This window comes from Ammodytes marinus (assembly GCF_949987685.1).
Source record: "Ammodytes marinus genome assembly, chromosome: 6".
Classification (NCBI taxonomy): domain Eukaryota; kingdom Metazoa; phylum Chordata; class Actinopteri; order Uranoscopiformes; family Ammodytidae; genus Ammodytes; species Ammodytes marinus.
In genome coordinates this window covers 31180167-31206943 of record NC_137235.1, presented here as the reverse complement: position 1 = coordinate 31206943, position 26777 = coordinate 31180167, and the positions used below count along the sequence as shown (strand labels likewise).

Below are 26777 nucleotides of genomic sequence, written 5' to 3'. Positions count from 1 at the left end.
TGTATGGCCTCAGATGTTCTACAAATTGTAAACATTTCCCTTCGCACCGGTGTATTCCCACAGGCCCTGAAAACAGCAGTCATTAAGCCACTCCTAAAAAAGAACAATTTAGATACATCACTCATGAACAATTATAGGCCCATATCTAACCTTCCTTTTCTAAGCAAAATCATTGAAAAAGTTGTTTATCAACAGCTAAATAACTACTTAGCAATGAATAACTGCTTTGATGTCTTCCAGTCAGGTTTTCGACAACACCACAGCACTGAGACCGCTCTGGTTAAGGTCCTCAATGACATCCACTTAAACACAGACAGTGGCAAAAGTTCTGTCTTAGTTTTACTTGATCTCAGTGCTGCTTTCGACACAGTTGACCTCAACATATTACTAGATCGCCTTGCAAACTGGGTTGGACTTTCTGGAACTGTGCTAAGCTGGTTTGAATCCTACTTTAAGGACAGAGAATACTATGTGTCAATAGGCAATTTCACATCCGAGCGAACAAATATTGAATGTGGGGTTCCCCAAGGTTCCATTCTTGGGCCTCTTCTGTTTAACATCTACATGCTCCCACTAGTTCAGATTATGAATAAGAACAAATTATGCGACCACAATTATGCAGACGACACACAAATTTACATAACCATATCACCAGGTGACTATAGTCCAATTCAAACACTAAGTAAGTGCATTGAACAAATCAATGATTGGATGTGCCAAAATTTTCTTCAATTAAACAACGACAAAACTGAAGTAATTGTCTTTGGTGCCAAAGATGAACAATTAAAAGTCAGTGCAGAGCTTAAATCTGTTATGCTAGAAACCACACACCAAGCCAGAAATCTTGTCATAGACTCAGGCTTGAATTTCAAAAAACACATTAAATCAATTAATAAATCAGCCTATTACCACCTTAAAAACATATCAAGAATTAAAGGGCTTATGTCTCAGCAAGATTTAGAAAAACTTGTCCATTCATTTATCTTTAGTAGACTTGGCTACTGTAACAGTGTCCTTGCAGGGCTTCCAAAAAAATCTATCTGACAGCTTCAGCTAATTCAGAACGCTGCTGCTCGAGTACTCACCAGGACCAAAAAAGTGGATCACATCACCCCAGTTCTGAGGTCTTTACACTGGCTTCCTGTCACTCAAAGAATTGATTTCAAAATATTAATGTTAGTTTATAAAGCCCTAAATAGTCTAGGGCCAAAATATATTACCGATCTGCTGATACGTTATGAGCCGTCCAGAGCCCTTAGGTCGTCTGGGACAGGTCTACTTACAGTCCCCAGAGTTAGGACTAAACAAGGAGAAGCAGCGTTTAGTTTGTATGCACCAAAACACTGGAACAGACTCCCAGAGAACTTGAGGTCTGCTGCAACTCTCAGTTCTTTTAAATCAAGTCTGAAGACTTTTCTGTTTCCATTTTAACCTGTAATTTTTAAATGTTATTCATTCGCTTTTAAATGTTTTATTCATTCGTATATTGTGTATTTTAATCTTGCCCCTGTAAAGCACTTTGAATGGCCTTGTGTCTGAATTGTGCTATATAAATAAACTTGCCTTGCCTTGCCTTACAGTAATAGCTAAAAGATTAATGAATATACCGTGATATAATACCGTTACCGTCTATGCTTCAAATAATACCGTGATACGGGGCGCTCCGGTGGCGTAGCGCATAGAGCGTGTACCATATTGGCTCCGGCCTTCGTTGCAGTGGTCACAGGTTCGAGTCCGACCTGTGGACTTTACTGCAGGTCATCCCCCTCTCTCTCTGTCTCCCCATTTCAACTCTGTACTGTCAAATAAAGCTTGAAAAATGCCAAAATAAAATCTTAAAAAAATTAAATAATAATAATACCGTGATATACATTTTAGACCATACCGTACAGCCCTAAATCGAACCTAACAATCTGGCCCAGAATATTGTCTTACATTGAAATTTAAATCTGCTAAACCAAGAAGGTGTTACATTTGCGTCACTTTACGCGTCACTTTACGCTGCAGCTCCGACTGAATGAAGCATGTGTTACATTTGCGTCACTTTACGCGTCACTTTACGCTGCAGCTCCGACTGAATGAAGCATGTCCCTGTACAGTTTAAAGCAAAATCCCTCCATAGAAATCTCCTGATTTTGCGTTTGATCAGTCATCTATATGATCAGTACTCTCAGCCCTTGTGTCGTTCATACAAGCGGCCACCTCAAACAGCATGACTATCCTACATTCAGATTAATTAGCCTATTTGTGTTGTATTTTATTCTTTTTTTAACTAACAGGGGTTTTCTAACATCTGTGCCGCTGAGCAGATTTCTGTCTGGCTGAAATGTAACGCTGCAGCTGCAAGCGATCTTTACTGTTCATTTGTGTTCACTTATGTCTTCCCAAAGTCTCAGACGAGCCTCTTTAAATGTATGACTTTATGTGTAACTTTTTTAAATAGGCTATTGCTTCTCATACCCATCTTGCCCATTTTTTTCTGAATTGCAGAGGTGATTAGATCAGAGTTATGAAATAATATCCCTGTTAATTATTCTTTGTATCATACAGGCCTATTGTTCATTCAGTTATATTTCTAACTCTAGACGGAGGAGTAGAGACGTGGAGATTTTTTTTTTCTTTTTTTTTAGAAGTGGAAAAGTGGGATGATCGAGCATTTGTGTCTCCTGTTTCCATGGTGAATCATGTTATCAGCGATCCATTGACGATGGCTTTTATGCACACGCTCAAACCAGAGGGAGCAGACTCTGAGTTGATTTACCTAACGGTGCTGATCAGCTGTTCTGAAACCGATAACCCAGAGTTGCTCATCAACCCTCCACTCTGAGTTGGTCAACTCAGTGCAGGGTTGAAAAGAAGTGTGTGTGCTGGCTTGTAAGTGTGTGTGTCATTATGTTGGTCTGTGAACGTGTCAGGTGTAATTAAGTTACTGTGTTATTTTGAAAGTGAGGCTATAGGATTGGTTTCCCAAAGTACAAGAAACTAATGTACTCATATGTTTAGTTACCAAGCCCCCTTCTAAGTGCCGTTTGACATCCAAACAATGTCTCCCCTCCAAAGGGGGTTAAGACCCACATCAGTAGGTTCACCCTAGTTAGGTAGCAGGCCACCATATCAACATATATAACCCTGCCTACACTACACTAACACCAACATACTGATTTCATATGACCATCACTAAATTATCAAACTATGTTCCTAAACTGTCCCACCAAGGGCCACTGTACACCTAGTGTCCTCCACCATTCCAGACAGACGCTGAGATCGAGATGATGGATGCATAAAGAGGTCAAAACCTCACTATGTGAGTCGTGACGACACCCTTGGCCAGCATCCTTTGAATGAAGGCACTGAATTGGTGCACCTCAGTCTCAAACAAACTGGGCTCAAACCAAATTTCTTCAAACACCTAAATGGGTCCAGTGGTGCCCCTTTACGAGAACTTTAATAATGATTAAAGTTGTATTGTTTCAGATAATTTCTAAAAGCAAAATTAATATGAATGACCTGTAACCACTACACTCTTAATATAAATATGCAGATTCCTGTACCCATTAAAAATCTCGCTACACATTTAGATATTGTTTGGCACATTTATCAAATCAAACAAGGATTGAGATATACTGTAGTTACACAACTCTCAACTGACATATGTCTATAGTTCTGCAAAAATAATGAAGCCATACTAATATCTTTTACCAATTTACTTTTTTGTGACTTACCACTCTCTGTCAGAACACTGACAGCTACGTATATGGAACTCCCCACCAGGATATTGATGTTTGGGAAGGTCTGGTTGATGTGCTCTTTCCTCAGTGTGACCACTCCATTACCTTCGTTAATCTAATGTGACATGATACAAAAAATGCATCTTGAAATACAGTAGACTAATGTGGTACAGTAATACAGTAAGTCGGTGAACAGTTGGAGTTACATAAAAAGTTTAAATTCTTGCATAAGGTTGCCTTTCTTTGGAACATCGTAAATACTTAATAACTGTAGGATAGGAATCATACAACTTAGTTAAATTAACGGCTGCCATCTGAAAACTAGTGAATTCTAGAAAATAATTTGGTTTCAGTAACACTGGTTAAGTAGAGGCTATTAAATGCAAAATGTATAAGACAAAATCACCAATCAACTGGAAAACTGACAGACAGACTGACATGCATCAAAGGTTTGAGTATGTGCTTACATGAATCCTCTGAAGAGAACTTGGAAAGCTCCTCGTTTGGCCCTCTTGATTGACCCCAAACACCACGTAGGCAACCCCATTCACCTCCTTACCAAACAGATATCTACCAGCACAACAAAAAGACATGTTTAAGCCCACAGTGAAGTAAACAGTACAATTAAAAACTGGATGGTCCAAATGTAACAACAAAAAATTAAAATAACTGCAAGAACCCCAACACAACCTCTATTTTCTCCCATTGCCCAAGTGAAAGTATAGCATATTTTTTTATTCTTAAAGTATATCTAAAGTGTATTAAGTACAGTCATGCCGAAATTATACCCCTGGCAAATTTTGACTTAAAGAGGACCTATGATACTTTTCGACTTTTATGACCTATAAACGTTGTTATAATGATTTATAGTCATGTTTAAACATACTAGAGTATCAAGTAATTACGTACATACCTAGGGGGCAAAACCCCTTTTTTTGGAAAAACAGACATGGAGCGTTGTAAAAGGTTGTTCACCAGAAATTATATCCAGGACCTTCCAGGATCCCAACCTGGGTGGACAACCTGGTCAACTAGCTGCTGGAAAGCTACAGAAAAGCCCCATTCACTGTTTAAGTGAATGGGGATGGGATAATAGGGAATTTTTTTAAAGTTGATTACTGACATTAAAACAACAACTTTTTGTATTACAGTATTTTCCAAAAAGTTTGAATAAATATGAAAAATCATCAATATCTTACTAATGATGCATACATTTGCATATCTGCAAAGCCCCAAAATCTAGATGTTGGACAAAAGCAGAGTCAATTTGTTTTTAAATTTTGAAAACAAAACAAGTGTCCAACTGCCTGAAGCTTTTCCTAAACACAGTTCAAATTTGATCAATAACCCATAAAAAATGAATTTTTTACACAGTTTTTTCCAAGGGAATGTCTAGCCGTTTCCTAAAATACCAGCTGGAGACTCCAAAAGGACACTTTTGGTCCATAGCACATGAAATGTAACTGTAAAAAATGTATTTTCTATGGGTTATTGATCAAATTTGAACTGTGATTAGGAAAGGCTTGAGGCAGTTGGACACTTGTTTTGTTTTCAAAATTTAAAAACAAATTGACTTTGTTTTCTTCCAACATCTAGATTTTGGGGCTTTGCAGATATGCAAATTTACGCATCATTAGTAAGATATTGATGATTTTTCATATTTATTTAAAAAATTTCGAAAATACTGTAATACAAAAAGTTTTTGTTTTAATGTCAGTAATCAACTGGCAAAGTTTCATAATGATATCTATAAGTTAAAAAAATTCCCCATTAGCCCATCCCCATTCACCCCCATTCACTTAAACAGTGGTTCTGATTTGCTATGTCGGCCCGCTGTAGCTTTCCAGCAGCTTGTTGACAAGGTAGTCCAACCAGGTTGTGATCGTGGAAGGTCCTAGATGTCATTTTAGGTGAACAACCTTTTACAACGCTCCATGTCCATAAAATCACTTTGCCCCCTGGGTAACATGCATTTCGACGTATTCCCTGCTGACCGTCTGGGGTGGCTGTGCAGAGAACTAAAAACTATGGCAGCCGGTCGAGCCGAACTTGTCCAAATTTCCGGGATGTGTGTGTCACGCTGGGATCGTTTCTGTCATGTTTCCATATATGGTAATGCTGCAGCCTGCTACTCAGGCAAGCTCCCAGGTTGCTATATATAGCAGGGGTGACATTATTATCTCAGTGCTCGCTTAGCTCAGCCGGTAGGGAGTTAGTTGATGAAACAATAGACCCGAGTTCGCGTCCCGCCTGGGCTGTTTCTTTGCAGACTAGACATTTAGAATTTTTTCACTATATTTTATCAAAGTAGGCCTACAGGTTCCTACCAGCCCGACTTCCCTTCGCAAGGTAACCAATCACAACGGAGTTGGGTTTGCAGGAAGGGGGGGGGAGGGGGCGGAGATGGCAGAAGCAAAGTGTTTACAGGGCCTGCTGGATCGCCAAAATAAGAGAAAGAGCTTCCCGAAAATCTACATAGTTTTTTGTGATGTGATTCGTGTCAGGTTGCTCTATAGCAGTTTTTAACAAGAAATTAAGACCAGAAAAGTAGTATAATAGGATCTCTTTAAAGTTACTTTTAATCAACCAGCACGTTTTTTCTTGATTGTAAATGACACAGGCTTCTCCCAGAAGATAATAAGATGATGTTCAAGAGGCATCATTGTGGAAATAAATATTTTTCAGCTTATATTTACATTTGAACAAAAAGTGGCATGTCCAAACTTATGCATACCCTTCTCAATAATTAATAGAAAAAGCCCTTATTGGCTATTACAGCAATCAAACGCTTCCTATCATTGCTGACCAGCTTTTTGCATGTCTCCACTAGTATTTTTGCCCATTCATCTTTAGCAATGAGCTTCAACTCTTTCAGTTTGGAGGGTCTCACTGCCATCACCCTGATCTTTAGATCCCTTCACAGATTCTCAATTGGATTCAAGTCAGGACTCTGGCTGGGCCACTGTAAAACGTTAATGTGTTTGTCCCCTAAATTCTTCACCACTTTTGCTGTGTGTTCATATGTGCTTCAATGCACTATTCTAAAGTACAGTTAAAGTATGATTTTTATTAGTATATTTAAGTGTTGTATAAATATAGTTTTAAAAAGTATACTTTAATGTTTGCTTCACTTAAATTGCATTTAAGTATAGGTATAAACAGTGTGCTATGTTTCAGTGTATTTCTAATGTGCTTGAGTATAATTATAAAAAGTGTGTTATGTTTGAGTGTATTTTGTGTTAAAGTTACCTTAAGTATTATAATTTTATCACGAAATATCTTGAGAATAAAAACATTGAAATTGAGAAAAAGCATTTATAGCTAGTTTCATAAGAGTGCAATCATATACATTCCTAAAATGTAACCATAATATAAGGATAACTCACCAATGAATGTTTTACCCCCCAAAGATTCACTTTTTTTTATATTAAGAAAAGTACACATTTTTCTACATGATTCACACCTCCTGATATACACCCTCTCTTTGCAACCAGATAGGGCATAGTAAACAATTTTTTTTTATAATTTTGTATTATACATTTCAGCTACACAATTGCTCTTTTAGGATTTTTTTTATTGTAATAAATGTTGGTACCTTTTAATTCCGTATTGTGGTTTTTAACTCTGCTAACCCCTGATTAAAAGTATTCCTCCTAAAAGGATAATTTTTATTTTCTCTATTTATATAACAAAACCTGTGCAATAAAAGGAATTATCTGAAAATATGTAAGAGTACTGCACATTTTATTGCACCATTTACATGTATAACATTAACATAGGCCACATTTTATAATGCTATGAGGGTATTAAAAATATGTCAATTGTATTTATTTATTTTTTAATGTAATGACAGAATGCTAAATGTATACGGTACTATATTTATCAGTGAAAACTATTCAGCGGCTGTCGTGAAGTGGGTAGAGTGTTAGGGTGTATTCACACCTGCCGTGTTTAGTTCGGTTGAAACAAACTCAGGTGCACTTCTGCCTTCGGTGCGCATCTTTCAGGCAGGTGTGAATACAGCAATCCCACTCGGGGGCGGACCAAACAAGCGCTCCGAGACCCAGCTGAAGAGGTGGTCTCGGTGTGCTTCCAAACAAACTCTGCTGCAGTTCGTTTGTGGTGTGAATTTGGCCGGACTCGATCCGACCCAAATGCAGGAAGCATTGTGCCTTTTTTTTTTTTTTTAATAAATCGCCGTCAGCTTTACATTATGGTAAAGTGTTGTAGTCCCCATTGTTAGGACGATAAGTTGTGGTTTGACTGGGAGCACAGAACAATATATAGCATTTGATCAAGAGGGCGCGTAAAAATGCTGAATGTGTTCAGCGATCAGATGAAGGAGAGGGGAGCGTCTCCGGCACAGTGCCAACAGGTTTACGCTGCGCAATTAGTGTGTTTTTTTATTTTGCTTCCCATGTACGGAACCGTCAATACTATCCCCGTGTCAGTTTGGAGCTGAACTGCGCCGAACTGACACCCAGCTGATACACAGCTAAATCAGCTGAGTGTCAGCTTGAGCCTATTCTTCTCGCGAGCCGCACGTCCAGCAGCAAAAAACAGTAAAAATTATGTTTCACATCGTAGGCTACAAGCCACATAACGTGGCATTGTCATAGGGAAAGAGAAAAGAGAGCCGGGCTCTGTTGAGTTTGCTTCGTAGTATACCCCTCAGATCTCCCTTGAAAAATGGGACATACCTGTATAAATACTATAGTATGCTATTGATGAATAAAAAGCCTTTACTGAAGTATATTTGTAAAATGCTAATAGTAAACTATTAGTATACTTTTAATTAATAAAACCCTTTACTGAAGTATATTGTAGTATAGGTTCAATAGTATGTAATAGATGCCCTACCAACTGAGCTAAGGGCGCCCCCTAAATAGTATACTTAAGTACAAAATAAGTTGTACTATTTTGGTATGCAAATGAGGTAAGAAATACACTTAAATTATGTTGAAGCGGTGCTTAAGTATAACTTAATTGTTTCAATTTAACACAGCTCACATTGCTCATAAACACACTTTAATATATTGAGTTTACTTTAAAGAGATCCTATTATACTACTTTTCTGGTCTAAATTTCTTGTTAAAAACTGCTATAGAGTAACCTGACACGAATCACATCACAAAAAACTATGTAGATTTTCGGGACACTCTTCCTCTTACCCTAGCCAGCACAGCAGTCTCTCTCTACACACTGCTTTGAGCTTCTCCGCCCCTCCCCCCCCTGCTGCAAACCCCACTCCGTTGTGATTGGTTACCGTCCTTCCAGTAGCGGGAAATTTCAGGAAATTTCCAGAAAGGTGGGGGCATGCAGCCGGAGCTTGCCTGAGCGGCAGCATTACCGTACATGGAAACATGACAGAAACGACCCGAGCGTGACAGAGAAAACCCGGAAATTTGAACAAGTTCGGCTCGACCGGCTGCCATAGTTTTTAGTGCTCTGCATAGCCACCCCAGACGGTCAGCAGGGAATACGTCGAAATGCATGTACGTAATTATTTGATATTCTAGTATGGTTAAACATGACTATAAATCATTATAACAACGTTTATAGGTCATAAAAGTCGAAAAGTATCATAGGTCCTCTTTAAAAAAAAATCTATTTAGGAAGATCTTCGAGCCCAGTTTAGGCTGTATTTGGAGACCAATGTCCCCACATCTCCCTCTGCCATAGTGGCCTGGGAGGCCATGAAGGCCTTTCTAAGGGGATTTATTATTCAATATTGTTCTCATAAGAAGAAGGTCAATGCTGCTAAACTCATAGATCTAGAAAAGAGAATTAAGAACACTGAAGCTAAATTGAAAAGGAATATATCTGAATCTATTTTAAAAGAATTGACTCACCTTAAATATGAATATAATATATTAATATCCAAAAAAACTGAATATCTTTTGTTTAGGTCCAGGCAGACTATTTTTGAATCGGGGGACAAGGCAGGGAAATTTTTGGCCAGGTACATTAAACAAAAAGAGTCCAAATCTTCTGTAACAGCAGTGACGACTGGGGAAGGAAGCCTGGCAACTAAATCTAGGGAAATAAATTATGCATTCAAGAGATTTTATATAAATCTTTATACATATGAAAGCACTGCCACGGACGAAGAGATAATGTAATTTTTGGATAAATTAAATCTTCCGAAGCTGAGTAGCTCACAACAGGAAGACTTGGATTCACCTATTAGTTCCCAGGAGATACTTAATGCAATTAAGGCCCTACCAGCAGGTAAATCCCCAGGCCAAGACGGGTTTACGGCAGAATTCTTTAAATGTTACGCAGAAGATCTATTACCATTATTTGAAAACATGCATACAGAAGCATTTGAATTTGGCAAATTACCTCCCTCCTTAAACCAGGCAATTATCACATTTATACTTAAAAAAGAAAAGGACCCGACTGATTGTAAAAGCTATCGTCCAATTTGATTGTAGACTTTTATCTAAAATACTTGCAAATAGATTGGATAAAACACTTAGGTCACTTATCCATCCGGACCAAGTGGGCTTTATTAGACAAAGAAATTCCTCTGATAATGTGAGACGTTTTATGTGGTCGGTGCGGGACTCCAACGATCCAACAGCAGCTATCTCACTTGACGCTGAGAAAGCGTTTGATAGGCTGGAGTGGAGGTATATGTTTCATACTTGTGGCCTTGTGTCCGAAATGTGCTTTAGAAAATACTCTTAAAGCTTTTGGATTTGGTCAAACATTCCTCAGATGGATAGATATTCTTTACAAAGACCCACAGAGAACATTTTGAGAACAAATGGTCTGATTTCCTCTTATTTCACACCTGCATTATCGCCAGGGCTGTTTTGTCTAGCTCTTGAGCCTCTTGCGGCAGATATTCGGAAGAATCAGAATATTCAGGGGGTTAAAATAAATGTGTGTACACATAAGCTTCTGCTTTACGCGGACAACATTTTTTGGCTTACCTCGGACCCAGCCAGATCTGTCCCAGCATTATTGGACGTTATTGAGTCATTCTCCAAAATATCAGGGTATAAAGTCCACTGGACTAAGTCAGAGGCCCTTCCACTGACCTCATACTGCCCAAAAACTTTATTTCAGGCGGGGCTATTTCAGTGGCCTACTGAAAGCATAAAATATCTTGGTATTCTCTTCCCTCGTCAAATTGATAAAATAATCGAAAAAAAATTTGGACCCACTTTTTAAAATGTCATTAGATACAGATAGATGGTCACCACTTTTCTTATTATTATGGGGAAAGGTCAACGTCCTGAAGATGAACTGTATCCCAAGGTTGAATTATTTGCTTCAATGTCTTCCTATTGCAATACCCCAGAAGTACTTTAAAAGGTTTGACCAAATTTGCAAAAAGTTTTTATGGAATGGTAAACGTGCAAGGATAAAGTTAGAAAGGCTTCAGGTTCCAATCAATAAGGGTGGCATGGGCCTCGCCAAGCTAGCCCTGTATCATTATGCCTTCTGTCTGAGACATATAGATCAGTGGACACTGCCACCTGAGAGAGCCCCTCCCTGGTTTGAGATTGAACAGAGATTGTTTTCCCCACTTGCCCCTATAAATGCTCTGTCTAGCACTATACCCTCCAAATTAAAATCTCACCCAATCATATCCAACCTCTTTAATGTGTGGAAGAAGTTGTCTAAAGCTTTTAATATCAATGTCTATCTTAATTCTGAATCTTGTATTTGGAATAACCCAAAGTTGCGTATTAATAAACATTCTCTTTTATGGAAAGATTGGGTAGAAAAAGGAATTATTATTACACTAGCAAACCTATATGAGAGGGACAATATAAAGTCATTTGAGATGTTGGCTGGTGAATACAATCTGCCCAGAAATCATTTCTGGAAGTACTTGCAAATGCGTCACTTGTTACTTACTGTCATAGGGAGAGGAATAGAACCTGAACAGTCAAACCTTCTCCCTCATGCCCCAAATAATGGGTTTGGGGCATGAGGCTTCCATATTTTATACAATGTTATTCCAACAGACTGTTACCATATCTTATGCAACAATGTTAACTTGGTCGGCAGATTTGAACATTGATGTTACACATAAAGAGTGGGATCGTATTAGTGAAAACATCAAGAGGGTGTCAAGAGACATTAAAATTAGATTAATCCAGTTTACGATTCTTAACCGCTTTTATAATAATAATAATAATTGATAGGTTTTATATAGCGCTTTATTGCCTAGGCACTCAAAGACGCTTTACAGGGTTCCTGGTTCAATTCGTTCACACACAGTCATACCGGTGGTGCCCTGGGCAGCTGTGGCTTGGACTCCAAGCTGACTGTTCAGGCTGAAGCTGAGGGATAATGCAGACTGCTGATAGTGCTGCAGCTCAGAAGGGACTCTTCTTCATCTGCTCTGGGAATGTCCCATGATTCTGAACTACTGGCTAAAGATTCATGATCGCATTGAAAACATTACTCGGACTACCTTGGAGTTCTGCCCTAGGCTTTATGTTTTAAATGACCCACAAATAACATCCAACTATGGAGCAGCGGACTTTATTCAGACCAGTATAATGGTTGGAAAACAAATTATCATGAGAAAGTGGAAGAACCCAGGTGAGCCCTCTTTCCAGGAGTGGAGCATGGAGTTGGCAAAAGTGGCATCCTACGAAAAAATCTCTTTCAACATCAATGACAGGACTGAACAATATGTGGCGAAATGGGGAAAGTGCGTGCAGTATATTGCTACCAGATGAGATTGTGGTGCTTACTGTAACTGATCCGTTTGTGTATATATATATTTAATTTAATTTTTAATTTAATTTAATTTAATTTTTAATTTTATCTTTTATTTAACTATTTCTACCTGATTTCCATTACCTCGTTTGGCTTGATCTTTATTTTATTTTTTAAAAGTGTAACATCACTAAGGGATAAATAGTAAGATGTCGATTGTAATGTTGATTACAATTTTGATTACATTGTAACAGTGGTGTATAAAAACTCAATAAAATACTAATTACAAAAAGAAAATCTACTTAAATATATTTTTTGGGGTACTTTCTCCTTCAGTCAATCTGCCAATCAAACTGCCTCTAAACGGGAGGGATCCCTTACTCAGTCACTCTCCCTGAGGTTTCTAAAAATGTTTTCCCCCGTTAAAGGGTTTTTTGCAGGGAGTTATTCCTGTCGAGCTTAGGGTCTAAGGGTAGAGGGTGTCATATATTGTGTACAGACTGTGTAGCCCACTGAGGCAAAAGGCTATTTGTGATTTTGGGCAGCATAACAGATTTGATTTGATTCGATTAAAGCCACAAAACAAAAACATTCACATACGTGGCTTTGATGTTGATGGTGAGCTCTTCACTGTCCACGTGAAAGAAGGGGCTCTCAGACGTCAGCTTCACCTCAAAACTTGGCAGCACTGAAACATTTGATGGTATTGTTTGTATGTTCAATCAGAAAAAGTCAGTGATAGTGATTTTAGGTTTTAAATAACAGTTCAGGTAATGACAGACTTACCATATTCTTTGACCTGAAATTCTGCAGAAAAGTTATGCTGTGGGCTGCTCTGGAACTTTGCTACCACCTTCCAAAATCCGGGACTACACACACACACACACACACACACACACACACACACACACACACACACACACACACACACACACACACACACACACACACACACACACACACACACACACACACACACACACACACACACACACACACACACACACACACACACACACACACACACACACACAACTTTCCAATTTCAAGACAGCATTTAAGGCCCATTAATTTAATCTTGGACCAAGCGCCATATTCATTTTGAGGATTGAATGGTGCACCATAACAGTGCTTCGGTCTAACCTTATTCTATTTTGGGACCCTATATCTCTTGTTTGATGGTAACAAATTGTACTGTGTTCAGAACATGGTTGGGGTCAGAAAAAAGTTTGTTGGCCATTTTTAGTATGTTTTATGATGATTTATTCCATTTCTGAAGCGGTTGAGCTACTATTCATGTGCATATTTTCCATTTGTGGAGCATTTTTGACTTTGAAGTAGCAGACAAACTCTTGTGCCATGTAGTGTGAGAGTCCTTTAAAACACTCATTATCACAGCGTTAAAAAATAATCAAAGGAATTGCCTACTTGCTCCGAAAGATCTAAGTCGGCGGAGAAACCAGATTCTTTGTTTTGTCTTATTGCAAATCTTGTCAGTGTGGCCATATCATGATAACTGATGGCAGAGCCGGCCCGAGGCATAAGCGAACTAAGCGGTCGCTTAGGGCCCCCGACCGCCAGGGGGGGCCCCCTAAAAAAAAAAAAAAGTGTTTGATATTAACATCATATTATGCAAATGTGAGTTATCATACAATAAAAGGAATACAATGTCTTGGTCTAGATAATTAATAGCCAAAAAATGTAATCAGTTCATCTGGGATCCAAAATTATCTGATCATGTCACGTTCACATCCATGCACAGTGTGTATTGAGTTTATTTAAAAACAATTGGAAATGGGGCTGCCCTCAGTTGCCCATGCACTGTGTATAGTCTATAGCCTATTTCAGCCTCGTCTGTGGATAAAAAGATACAGTAGCTGGACAACAGAGTTCTTCTGCTTCGTTCCTCTCACTGCATTTAAATGCATTCATTATTTTACAGAGAAATATGTCCCGTAAAAGAAAAAGAGCTCCATAATATTTTATTTTATATTAATATTTTTATGGAAAATCCATGTGTCGTCCTTCTTCAATAGCTTCTAATTCATCTGACCCAGTGTCTCCAAATTATTTGTTCACACAAAATTTCTCAGATTTAGCCTCTTAATTTACCTCTCAAAGTGCACCAGATTCATGCATTTCACTTTAAAAAGGTTAAAAAAATCTCCCGGGGGGCCATACCCCCGGACCACCCTAGGAGGGTCTGAATCTCGGCTGTCTAATATTTTCGCACAGCTGCACAGTGGAGGCACTAGCGGAAAACACTGGTTGTGTGAATGATATTTAACAAAGATCTATAGTTTCAGCAGCGCTAACATTGGAGAGGGGCCCCCTAATCATATTTCGCTTAGGGCCCCCTGAAGGCTTGGGCCGGCTCTGACTGATGGTCTATCTTTACTCCAAAGTATTGTAACGAAGATACCTGCTTGATGTTTTTTCACAAGAGAAACTTTATGAGAGTCAGATGGTGAGCCAAAAACAATCCCTTCTGTCTTCTTTGTGTTGATCTAAAGAGAATTATTATCAGTCCATTCCAACAGTTTGTTCATGCCAAGTTTGTGCAACCCAGGGTAAATACAATTTCTTTGCTGGGTCATAATTGACTTCCAACATCTAAATTGTGATAGTGTGCACGTTTCATAAAGCCGATCTCTCAGTCACCTGCGCTGCATGTAATCTGCAAATAAACGTTTCGGGATCCCGAATCTGATATCCAATCAGAAGAGAGAACGCTACAAACCGGCACCCGTCTCACTGCCGGTGCACGCGCATAGCGACAGATGGGGGAATGTTTATGCGCCTACAATGGTGGAGCAGGTAAAAATCCTTCCCAATGTCTGTTTTGATGGTTTTTATCATGTTTTATCACTCTTATTTATCTGAGATGGTGCTAGATAACTCGCTTCTTGAAGACCGCAGTGCATTAATGTGGTGACGAGGGAGGGGATCTGCTAACTGCAGCCAGTGACAGGAAGTTAGCTAAACTGACCATTCCGCTTACTGAACCTTTAAATCATAGATCAAAAATGCTGCTGGGTGGAAAAAGCTTAAGCTTAGAGAAACAAGGACCAAAAACTGATTTTACTAAATATACTGTGAGCCCACTGGTGTTATTGAGACTAACGGCCCCCACACACATCCTACCTCTACTGCGCGTCTACCTCGCGTCTGCGTCTGACTTTTTGTCACAGACCGTGAAATCAACGTAGAGCGAGCACACATCCAACCTCAGACGCACTGCTGAGGCGCGTCGGAGGCACGTCTGCAGCGACGCTCCCCTTCACCTCAGGAGGCTCGCCTATTTTTTTTCTGAGAGCAGCGCGTCTCTCTCGCGTCTCTGTGCTTTAACTGATAGAGAAATACTCTGCTGACAGTCATACCAGCAGCATTCACTCTAGTTACACGTTTACCCGGTGTGTTTATTTCAAAATAAAACATCCCTCAGTCGTATACGCGAATAATCCCTTTATTTCACGATTTAATTGTGCAATCAAAATCCGAGGGATTTAAAACCTAATTTTCAATTAGTTCTGGCATTTCATTTTTGGATAAATGACACATATAGAGATCCAATATAGTGAAATAAAAAAGATCATGATGAGCGCAACAGTTTTCCGTTGCTCTGTGTCTACGGCCTTCTTCTTCCCCGACCACACCCCCCTCTCTCTCTCCCGTATAAATCAGTAAAGTGATTTTTGAAATACTCTGCTGAGTCATATTGACTTCATACTGGCAGCTTTCGCTGTAGTTTAACCATTTCCTGGTGTGTCCCCTTCAAAATAAAACTTCCAACAAGCGAACATATGGCAAAAAAAAAGAAAAAAAATGGCAATGGGGCGCACGGATTACTGTCCAGACTCAATATAAATCATATGCATCATAGATGACATGAAAGAACTTCATTTTTGATGGGAATTATCGATGAAAACTCTATGTAGAAAGATAGGGCTTTTAGAAGCAGCGCTGCAGCAGCTGCTGAGACGTTGCATGTGTGCCCGAGAAAAGTCCGAGAGACGCAGCAGTAAGGTAAGGCGACGCGCTCCAGAGGTAGACGCAGGATGTGTGTGGGGCGCGTAAGGGGTTTAAGAACCCAGGAATCAGTGTTCCGGCCAAGTAGAAGATAGCCGAAAGGAAATATTAGTCCGCTGGACCATTGAACTTCTCTTATAGCGTTAGCATATAGCATTACACTCACACGACTCTTCCTCTCCTTTCCTGTTCAGATGTGCTTAACAGGAATAGGTGCTATAGGCATATACACTGTTGCTTCAGCTAAGCTTTTTAAATCACTTTTAACTGTTGAATGTTTACACGGTGATATGTTTATGATTATCTTATGAGTACTGAACAACTATTGCTACTACTACTACTTATGCTGTATGTATTCATGAATTTATCAGTTGTATTTGCACAATTGAAAAGTGTCAGTCTGGTTTGTGTACTAAAGATTCAGAGTGGCACACTTTATGCAATGTATACCAGGATATGTTAGTTGTTTAATAGAATATATAAAATTAATATACTTTGCATTAACTTAAATCATTTGAGATATTAATGTTTTGAGTTAAATTCCCCCGTTATCCACCTTTTAATGTCAATGAATCGCTTTGTAACAAAATGTAGGCCTTTGGAAATACAATGTATGGTGGAAAGTTAATTTAAATTTAAATAAAATACTCACCTAACAATTTCCCCCAGTTGAAAATTTCCAGAGTGGATCCCTTTTATATTCACAGTAGGTTTTTGTAAAATGATGCCATCAGGGGTCTAAAAGTAAACAGTATTGAACAGCCATTAACAGTGAGCAGAACAAGTTTAAAAATTAGTGTAGTAAATGCATGGTATATTTTCCTGTGTTTAAAAATGTATTTTGTCTGCAATCAATCCTGGCCAATGTACAGTATAGATTGTTTTTCTTTTTTTAGCTATTGCATACATTGTCTGTCTTCCCCTGGGAAAGGCTGCTTCAAGGTCCAGCTCAACCACTAGAGGGGAGTATGCATTTATTTTCACTTTAAGTGGTGGTAGGACATGTGTTACTAGATATAGACACAAAACCTTACTAGATGTAGACACAAAACCTAACAAAGAGACAAGGTTCAGTCAGTGGACGTGTTATTTTAATAATTTGTCAAGAAATGATCTACTGTTTAGAATCTGTGATCAATTCATCAAGATGTCTGTCCTCACAGTTTAAGCAGAATATCTAATAGTAATAATGCATTAAATTGTGCTTATAAAAGATGAAATACAATACCACAATCTCAATGGTAATAGAAGAATCAGTTTGGGTAGGATCATCCCTCTCTACAGGCTTCATACGGGGCGTCAGAGCAAAAATCCTAAAATTAACTGACAGAGAAAAGGGTTAATTTAGCTGCTGAAGGAAAGTATTATGTGACTTATCTTTTTCATGTCAAAAGATTTAACTTAAATGTAATATACTGTACAATTTTGAAATTTGAAAACTGATAAATCCTCTAGTCAAACATGTATTTTCTATGATAATATGTAGCATACTCACAGAGGTAGGTGTGTTTTTCAGCACTGAGGTAGAATTTAACTCACCTGTGCTGTCGGGGGTGTATAGGGTTTTGTCAGTCTGGATGAAGATGTACCCAGACTGGAAGGACACTAAGACCACTTTCTCCAGAACTGCATCAGGAAACTTAGCTTGCAGGTACACAAACTGTTTTACGCTAGGATCCTTACTGAATTGTCCGGGGGGGATCTGAACCAGTATAAAGAAAGAAGAGCAATGCATGAGGAACTGGACAGGGTATTTAAATGTCTATTTCCAGATTCTGTAAATCTTGTTTGTGGTCATGAAAGAAAATGAAGCAATGTAACAGCAACATACAGTAACAGTTTTTAATTTACCGTTATTTGTCCAAACTCTTGAAAGTTGTTTGCCTCAGTGAGGGTCACATATGTGGGAGCATTAAGTAGCGTTCTGGCTTTAGTTGGATGGTTCATCACATTGATTTCAACACGAATTTCAACTTCTCCTGTGCAGTCTTGACACTCCACAAAGATGGTTTCTGCTGTTCCTACACGCAACAAGTTGGGGGCAGACATCACCTTCCTGCACAGCAGTGGAGAAAGAGAGAGAAAGGGAATATTCTGTAGTCACAGTGCAGAAAGGACTACATGAGGAGCAAAATGCACTTAAAAACCTTATTATTTTATTATATATAATATAAAGCACAAATATTAAAGTGGGGGCTTGTCACTGTTTATAGAGATTACATACTGATGTGTGTTTTGCCTTTTCGTATTAAGGATTTATGAGTTGGTCTTTTGGAGAAGTGGTTCCCAAACTTTTTTGCATGTGACCCCTTAAAATCAAAAGCGACTGTGGCTCAGTTGGTAGAGCGGGTCGGCTGATGATCAAAGGGTTGGAGCAGTGGTGTCAAACATACGGCCCGCGGGCCGGATCCGGCCCGCAAGATGATTTAATCTGGCCCGCGACTTGTAGAGCACACATTTATGAGCATTTCAAAAAAAAAAGTAAGTCTCTAGCCCATTCCTGTGAGGAGATATGAATTTTTAAAGAAATAACCAAAATGCTCACTCCAGTCGCTAGGGGGCAGCCAAAATTTAAAAAAGCACATTTTAGCAACGTGGGAAATGGTAAATGGCAATCTTGCTTCACCGCTATTAATGTTTCCTCCAGTGCTTTATGGCAAAGTAAAAACCAAAAAAAAAATATATATATATATTTTTAGTGCTGAACAATTAATGTACTAGCAAGCGCGATGTGTCCGCGGCTCTGCACGCGCGAAACGAGCAGGAGCATGCTAGTGTAGGCCTACAAGATTTATTTCCTAATTTTCCATGCTGCTTTATTTTTATGTTTTAAATTGGGAAAAACGAATTCCAAAACATCTGTATTTAAAAATAAATCAAAACAGTAGAAGTTGCACTTTTATTTAATTGTATTTTGTACTGTCTGCATGTTTGCACAAAATGTGTCCCTGTACATAAAGTAAACAAAATTGGACAACTGTAAGGTCAGTGCCTGTTGTATTTGTGTATTCAAATAAACAGTTGTTTATTTCATTAGTGCGTATATTGGCATCTTTGAGCAAAATACCCCCAAAATTTTTGCTATTCCCATGGCCAGCAGCAACCTTTACTAAGACATTTCCTGGGGGTACAGAGATCCCTTGTGATCCATGATAATGTAGGTTACAAATGTAGGCTGAGTGATAAAGCATATTACTGAAAAACAAAGCTAGAGATTTGGAGTTGACATATGTACGTTATGTTGCCATTATTTTACTGGTCCGGCCCACTTGAGATCAGAGAGGCTGTATGTGGCCCTCGAACCAAAATGAGTTTGACACCCCTGGGTTGGAGGTTCGATCCCCGCCCTGCCACCTGTGTCATAGTTGTTGTGTCCTTGGGCAAGACACTTCACCCACCTTGCCTCGTGTGAGTGTCGATAGTTAACCTGCTATCGGTGTATGAATGTCTGTGTGAATGGTAACGTGGGAAAGGAAAACAGGTCTCCCTTGCAAAAGAGTCTTTGGTCTCAATGGGATTTACCTGTATAAATAAAGGTTAAAAAAAAAAAAAAAGGAATGTGCTCGTAACCGAATGTCAAAGGTATTGGGCTCAACCCTTCAGCTCTTTCCACTAAATCTTGATCATTTGAATGATAGTCAGTAGAAGGGAAAATGTCATGTACCGTACTTTCCGTACTATATGCCGCACTGGACAATAAGCCTCAGGTGTTATAATGTTTAATTACCATATGTAAGAGTTCGTGCACAGAGGGGATTGTCGGGAAAGAGATGGCTGCTTGAGGAAGCTCCCACATTTCAACAAACAAGTTGCATATTTGCATAACGTACGTAAGTGTTACCATTTTGTGCAATAGTAGCCATTAGGGATGGGCACGAGTGTTTTCGCTACTCGTGTGATCGCTTGCATTCCTCGAGGAACAATCGATTCCTCGTTAAACTTTTTTCGATTTTTAGGACGCAACGCATCTGTCTACAGAATAACGGTTGACCGCAATAAAGCGCTCAATGCTTATGTCAAACAGTCACAGTTGCCATATGATATTAAGGATTAATTTTCCACAAGTTTAAAACACATTTTCCTAACTGAAAGTAATTAAATAAGCGGGCCACAATTTAAACCGATCGAGTAGGTCTGCGGTAAAAAGAGAGAGAGAAAAAAAGCATGGGCTGTAGTTGGCTAACATTCAAAATAGGCATTTAAAATAAGAAGGGCAGCAAATACAATAAAATTATTGTCCTACAATTTAAACACATAGATAGGCTAAATAACTCACCAAAGCAGTAGAAGTAGTAGGCTAGTATATCCAAGGCTAGTAGGCTAATGCTCACTCCTGTCCGTGACTAATTACCGCGACTAATTCCTCGTTAACGGAACGTTACACCGTCGGCTTTTGAATCTCAATCCTATATTCCATAATAAAGGCTTCTTAAATGTCGTTTGCTCGAATGTGCCCGAAGTCAGCCTGGCTTCTTTACGTGTCTTTCCAAGTTTTCCAGCACCGCATTCAGCTCCGCGGTGCTGTGGAGACCACACACTGGCTGCGCTGCACGGAGGTGGCAGTTATTTGCGGTTTCTGTTTGACACAACGCTTAGTTTATTTAACTTGGATCAAAATATTTAATTTTGTTAAACTTTATATCCGTTTTGTGCCGTTTTGTACACGTATATAACATTTTAAAATAGGGGCGGCCCGCCTAAAGGCTACAAACACTAAAAAAAACAAAAAACGATTTTCCTCATCCACCAATCGAGATCATTTGAAACGAGGAGTACTCGAGTAGCCTACTCGATTACTAACGCCCATCCCCAGTAGCTACAGAATATATACTGTGCTGTGTAATAACAGGGTCGAAAAACGGGGAAAAAGTCGCGGCTTGTAGGCCGAAAAGTACGGTATTTCACATGAAAAAAAAAAAAACAACAGAAAATCCTGAATATTTTTGGAAACAGGCCCCCCCCCCCTTTAATTATCCCTTTAATCTCTTGGTTAAGAACCACTACCTACGTTCTCAGATAAAGATAAGCTCAAGCATGGACTTTGCATTCAATGAGTGATCCATTGATTATCTTGATTGAGATCCAGGAATGGATCAATACAACATTTTAGCTTGACGTTAGACTGCTTGGCGTGTACGGCGTAATGCATCACTGTGCCATCTCAGAACCAAATGTAAGTTAATTAACTGGCATAATTTGAAGGACCACAGTACCTTGACTTTTGAGACACAAACTGTTACTGGACTACAGCTTCCCATTATGTAAGACAAGCTCCCATTACAGTTTAGCCAAAAGCATTTGAATGTCAAGAGTTGACAGACTGTAGTAGTAGTTTACATGTGTTTCCTTAAATGAATTTCAGCTCAGTGGAATCAATTGTAAAAGTAAGGCTGGTCTACTTACAGTGGACTTCCATTAGCCAGAGAAATCAGGGAGGCAGTGGCCAGAGAGGCCAACAGCCACAGCACAGTCCTACGCATTCTCCTGATCCTGCTCCACAGTTATTGTGGGCTCTTGCTCTGCTGTGTGCTTTTATACACTGTCCTCCATCCCCCTGCTGCTCCTATTCACTTCAGAGCATTTATCTGCTCCCATCCCCACCCCCAATGTGTCTATCTATATACTTATGTACACAACACACAGACACATCTTCATCATTTCCCAGCAGTGGTTGAGAAACTGTTTCATTCTGATGAACTTTGTCCGAAAATCAAGCATATTGACCGTGCACAAACACACATTTTTCGGGTGAAAGTCAGTTTGAGTAATTCTGGCGAGACATGTTGGAGTTTAGTTGGCAGAGAATTTCCTCTAATGACAATCAGATTCAAGTAACTTAATCCTGTCATTTTAATGTTTCATTAAATAAATCATTTTCATTTTTGGGAAGAATTTTAGAGCAGTCTATGGCTTAATGGAATGTAATTTTGGAAATGATGCTGCAAATATATTAAAATCTACAGAGCCCAAGAGGTGAAATGTACGTAACTTTTTTTAAACCATGAGTGTTTTATAACTTGCACCCCACTGGCATTCCATCCATTTAAATTGAGTTCAAAGACACAATATCACAATCAATTTTGTTAAGGTTACGATGCTGGACCCAAGAGCAGACAGAGACGAAGTAGGTTTTATATAAAAAAGGTTTATTTATATATGGTGTGGGGAAGCAGGTAGTGGGTGAGGGAGCCAGGGGGTGACCAAAGCCGGGAAGCTGGAGAGAGTGATCCGGATACTGCAGGCAGAGGAAAAACAAAAGTTAGGTTGTGGTCAACAGCTACAGGCAACAGGAAACAAGAGATGAGTAAGCGAGAGCGAGGGAACAGTAAACTGGAGCCAGGTACGTAATGTTTCCCCTAGAATTGTTTTTAGGCCCGGTGGTAAAAGCTGATAAAGAGTATGTGCGCGGCGTGCGTACCAAATTTGTAGTAGAAATTGACCAAAACTAACTGTATTATGGATGAGCCTCTTTTGACAGCCCGCTACAAATCAGGGCATAGGGTTATGCCTTCACATTCGGTACGTTTGTACATTTTGTGTTTCCCTCAGGATTTTTTGAGACTGCTGGGGGAGAATGGACCTTCTAGTGGGGTCTTGGGGCATGCCCCTGCGGAAGAAAACCTTTACCTTTTTAAAGTTAAATGCATCAAACTGGTGCACTTTGAGAAGCCAAATCTGATTTTATTTTTTTTGCTCTGTAAACAGCTGTCATATGTCCTGCCTAAAATAATTTTATGGAATAATTTGGAGACACAAGCCAAATAAGCAACATTTTGTATTCTGACCCATTATATTTCATGTAGCCTAGTTCTCAATTTAAAACATAAAAATAAAGTAGCATTGAAAATACCAAAAAATAAAGCTTGTAGGGCTACTATAGCCTGCTGTTTTCAAGATAACTTGCTGCGCTGTCTCAGCTGTTGATACAGATTGGTTGCCATGGCGACGTAGCAACTTTAACTTTCTAAGTTTTGCTCATCACTTTTTCCTGTTCAACTCCCTGTTACTGAGTCCTAAATATCTCCAGTGTAGCCTATGCCATGGACCTATAAAGGAAGGTTCTTTCTCGTCAGTTTCCCTGTTTGACATGTGCGCTCCGAATGCACACGTGCATCGCGCGGCGTAGCGGAGACAAAAAAAAAAAAAAAAAGAATACTAATTTTTTTTTTTTTTTTTTTTTTTTACTTTTTTTTTACTTTTTTTTTTGGGCAGCTGTTGGCCTGGCGGGGGGTCCCGTTGGCCTGGCGGGCCCGCCAGGCCTGTATAATGGTAGGGGAAACACTGAGTTACCACGGTAGCGCATAGGACGATCTGGCGCCAACAGCAAGGAATCCACGGGTTATGAAGGGGAGTTGATTGGAGGTGAAGACCAGGTGAGCGTGATTGCAGATGAGGACCAGGTGCGAAGTGAGACAGACAGGGGTAGTGGCAGATACAGACGAGGAAAACACAGCGGGCTGCTGTGACCACAACAGTACCCTCCCCTCAATGGACGCCTCCAGGCGGCCTAGGCTTCTCTGGATGAGCCAGATGGAAATCCCGGATGAGGGAGGGGTCGAGAATGAGACCCCGCGAAACCCAGCTCCTTTCCTCAGGACCGTAACCCTCCCAATCCACGAGGTACTGATGCCCTCTGCCCCGACGCCGAATGTCCATCAACCGCCGGACGGTGTAAGCTGGGTGGTTGTCAATCACCCGGGGAGGAGGGGGGGCAACGGCCGGGGGGGAGAGAGGGCTGGTGGAGACTGGCTTTAAACGAGAGACATGGAAGGTTGGGTGGACGTGCATGGCTGAGGGCAGCTTGAGTGTGACCGCAGAGGGGTTGATGACAGAGACAATAGGGAAGGGCCCCACAAAACGAGGGGTTAACTTCTTAGAGCCCGTCTGTAAGGGCAGGTCTTTGGAGGACAACCACACCTGCTGACCCACCCGATAGGCAGGAGCGGGAGCCCGGTGGCGATCCGCCGTGCGCCGGTTCTGCTCAGCGGAGCGCAGCAGAGCGGTGCGCGCGCCCTTCCACACCCTGCGGCAGCGGCGGAGATGGTGCTGTACTGAGGGAACGGAGATGTCGTCCTCCTGAGCAGGAAACAAGGGCGGTTGGTACCCCAGGGAACATTCAAACGGGGACATGCCGGTGGCTGCACAGGACATGGAGTTGTGGGCATACTCGATCCAAGAGAGATGGTCGCTCCAGGCAGAGGGGTTGCGGGCAGCCACACAACGCAGCGCGGTTCCAAGGTCCTGATTCGCTCTCTCCGCCTGCCCATTAGTCTGCGGCTGGTACCCTGATGACAGGCTGACAGAGGCCCCCAGCGCACGGCAGAAGGCTTTCCACACCTGGGAGATGAATTGGGGTCCGCGGTCGGAGACGAGGTCCGCGGGAATCCCGTGGAGGCGGAACACATGCTGTACGAGCAGCTGGGCAGTCTCGGAGGCAGAGGGGAGCTTTGGGAGGGCAATGAAATGAACCGCCTTAGAGAACCTATCCACAACTGTGAGGATGACTGTATGGCCATTAGAGGGGGGAAGACCAGTGACGAAATCCAGGCCAATGTGAGACCAGGGCCGACCAGGAACAGGAAGCGGGCGAAGCAGACCAGCAGGGGGTTGATGGGAGGACTTGGCCCGAGCACACACCGTGCAGGCCAGCACGAAAGCCCGGGTGTCAGCGTCCATCGCTGGCCACCAAAAGTACCTCTTGAGGAGTGACGGGGTGCGACCCACGGCAGGGTGACAGGCAAAACGCGATGTGTGACCCCACACCAGAACCTGGGAGCGCACCGAACTGGGGACAAAGAGGCGGTTAGGAGGGCCGTTGCCCGGGTCTGGTTCAGTGATTTGGGCCTCCCGGATGAGGGACTCTATCTCCCAGGTAACAGCAGCCACCCTGAGACAGGAAGGAGAGAGGATGGTGTCAGGGGGACCCGGTGTGTCCACAGTGCCAAACTGGCGGGAGAGGGCGTCTGGTTTGACGTTACGGGAACCGGGCCGGTAGGTGAGGGAGAAATTGAAACGCCCAAAAAATAGGGACCACCGGGCTTGGCGGGAATTCAATCGCTTGGCTGTCTGGATGTAAGACAAATTCTTGTGGTCAGTCCATACCAAGAACTGTTCTGACCCCTCAAGCCAGTGCCTCCATTCCTCCAATGCCAGTTTCACCGCCAGCAGCTCTCTGTTACCCACATCATAATTCCGCTCAGCAGGAACCAGCCGGCGAGAGAAAAAAGCGCAGGGGTGAATCTTCTCATCAGAGGCCGAGCGCTGGGACAGGACCGCCCCCACCCCAGTGTCAGATGCATCAACCTCCACAATGAACTGCCTGGAGGGATCCGGTTGGATGAGAATGGGGGCAGACGAAAAAAGCTCCTTAAGCCTAGAGAAGGCAGCCTCCGCTTCAGGCGTCCAGGCAAAAGGGCGGGCAGGGGAGGTGAGATGAGTGAGAGGGGCTGCCACCCTGCTGTAGTCACGGATGAACCTCCGGTAAAAATTGGCAAACCCCAGAAACTGCTGCAGTTTCTTGCGGGAATCGGGGATGGGCCAGTCAGTCACTGCAATGACTTTCTCGGGGCAGGTCCCCACTTTCCCGCTCTCAATGATGAACCCCAGGAAGGAAACAGAGGCGACGCTGAACTCACACTTCTCGGCCTTCACATATAGCTTGTTCTCCAACAGCCGTTGAAGAACTTGTCGGACATGCTGGACGTGTTCCTTCTGATTGCGGGAAAAAATCAGGATGTCGTCTAAATAGACAAAAACTGAGCGGTTGAGAAAGTCCCGGAGGACGTCGTTAACCAGGTTCTGGAACACAGCAGGGGCATTAGTTAGGCCGAAAGGCATGACGAGATACTCAAAATGGCCGAGGGGGGGTGTTAAAGGCCGTCTTCCACTCATCGCCTTCACGGATGCGCACCAGATGATAGGCATTACGTAGGTCCAATTTGGAGAAGACTGTGGCGCCCTGCAGTGGCTCGAATGCGGAACTGATGAGGGGCAACGCATACTTGTTCTTCACTGTAATGTTATTAAGACCCCTGAAATCAATGCATGGGCGAAGTGACTTGTCCTTTTTGGCCACAAAAAAGAAACCTGCACCAACAGGAGAAGAGGAGGGTCTCATGAGACCAGCCGAAAGAGAATCTTTAATGTACTTCTCCATGGCCTCCCTCTCAGGACGGGACAAGTTGAAAAGGCGACTACTGGGCAAAGGAGCGCCGGGGAGGAGATCAATGGCACAGTCATAGGGGCGATGAGGAGGCAGGGTGAGCGCACGACACTTACTAAATACCTCTCCCAGGTCATGATAAATTTGGGGAACCAAGGAGAGGTCGGGAG

At 41.3% G+C, this 26777-nt stretch overlaps 1 protein-coding gene across 1 annotated transcript in view; it reads right to left on the bottom strand.

Moving 5' to 3' along the window:
* The window catches only part of LOC307251537 (complement C3-like), a gene marked incomplete at both ends in the record, with an annotated part of 98988 nt that extends 77063 nt beyond the window's left edge, over nt 1-21925 (bottom strand). The window contains 6 exons of the mRNA XM_080028905.1: nt 3723-3843; nt 4196-4298; nt 13017-13104; nt 17985-18147; nt 18297-18501; nt 21849-21925. Of these exons, the coding sequence (XP_079885031.1) occupies nt 3723-3843; nt 4196-4298; nt 13017-13104; nt 17985-18147; nt 18297-18501; nt 21849-21925 (757 nt within the window). The remainder of the gene's footprint in view (nt 1-3722; nt 3844-4195; nt 4299-13016; nt 13105-17984; nt 18148-18296; nt 18502-21848) is intronic.
* Between the last annotated feature and the right edge of the window lie 4852 nt (nt 21926-26777).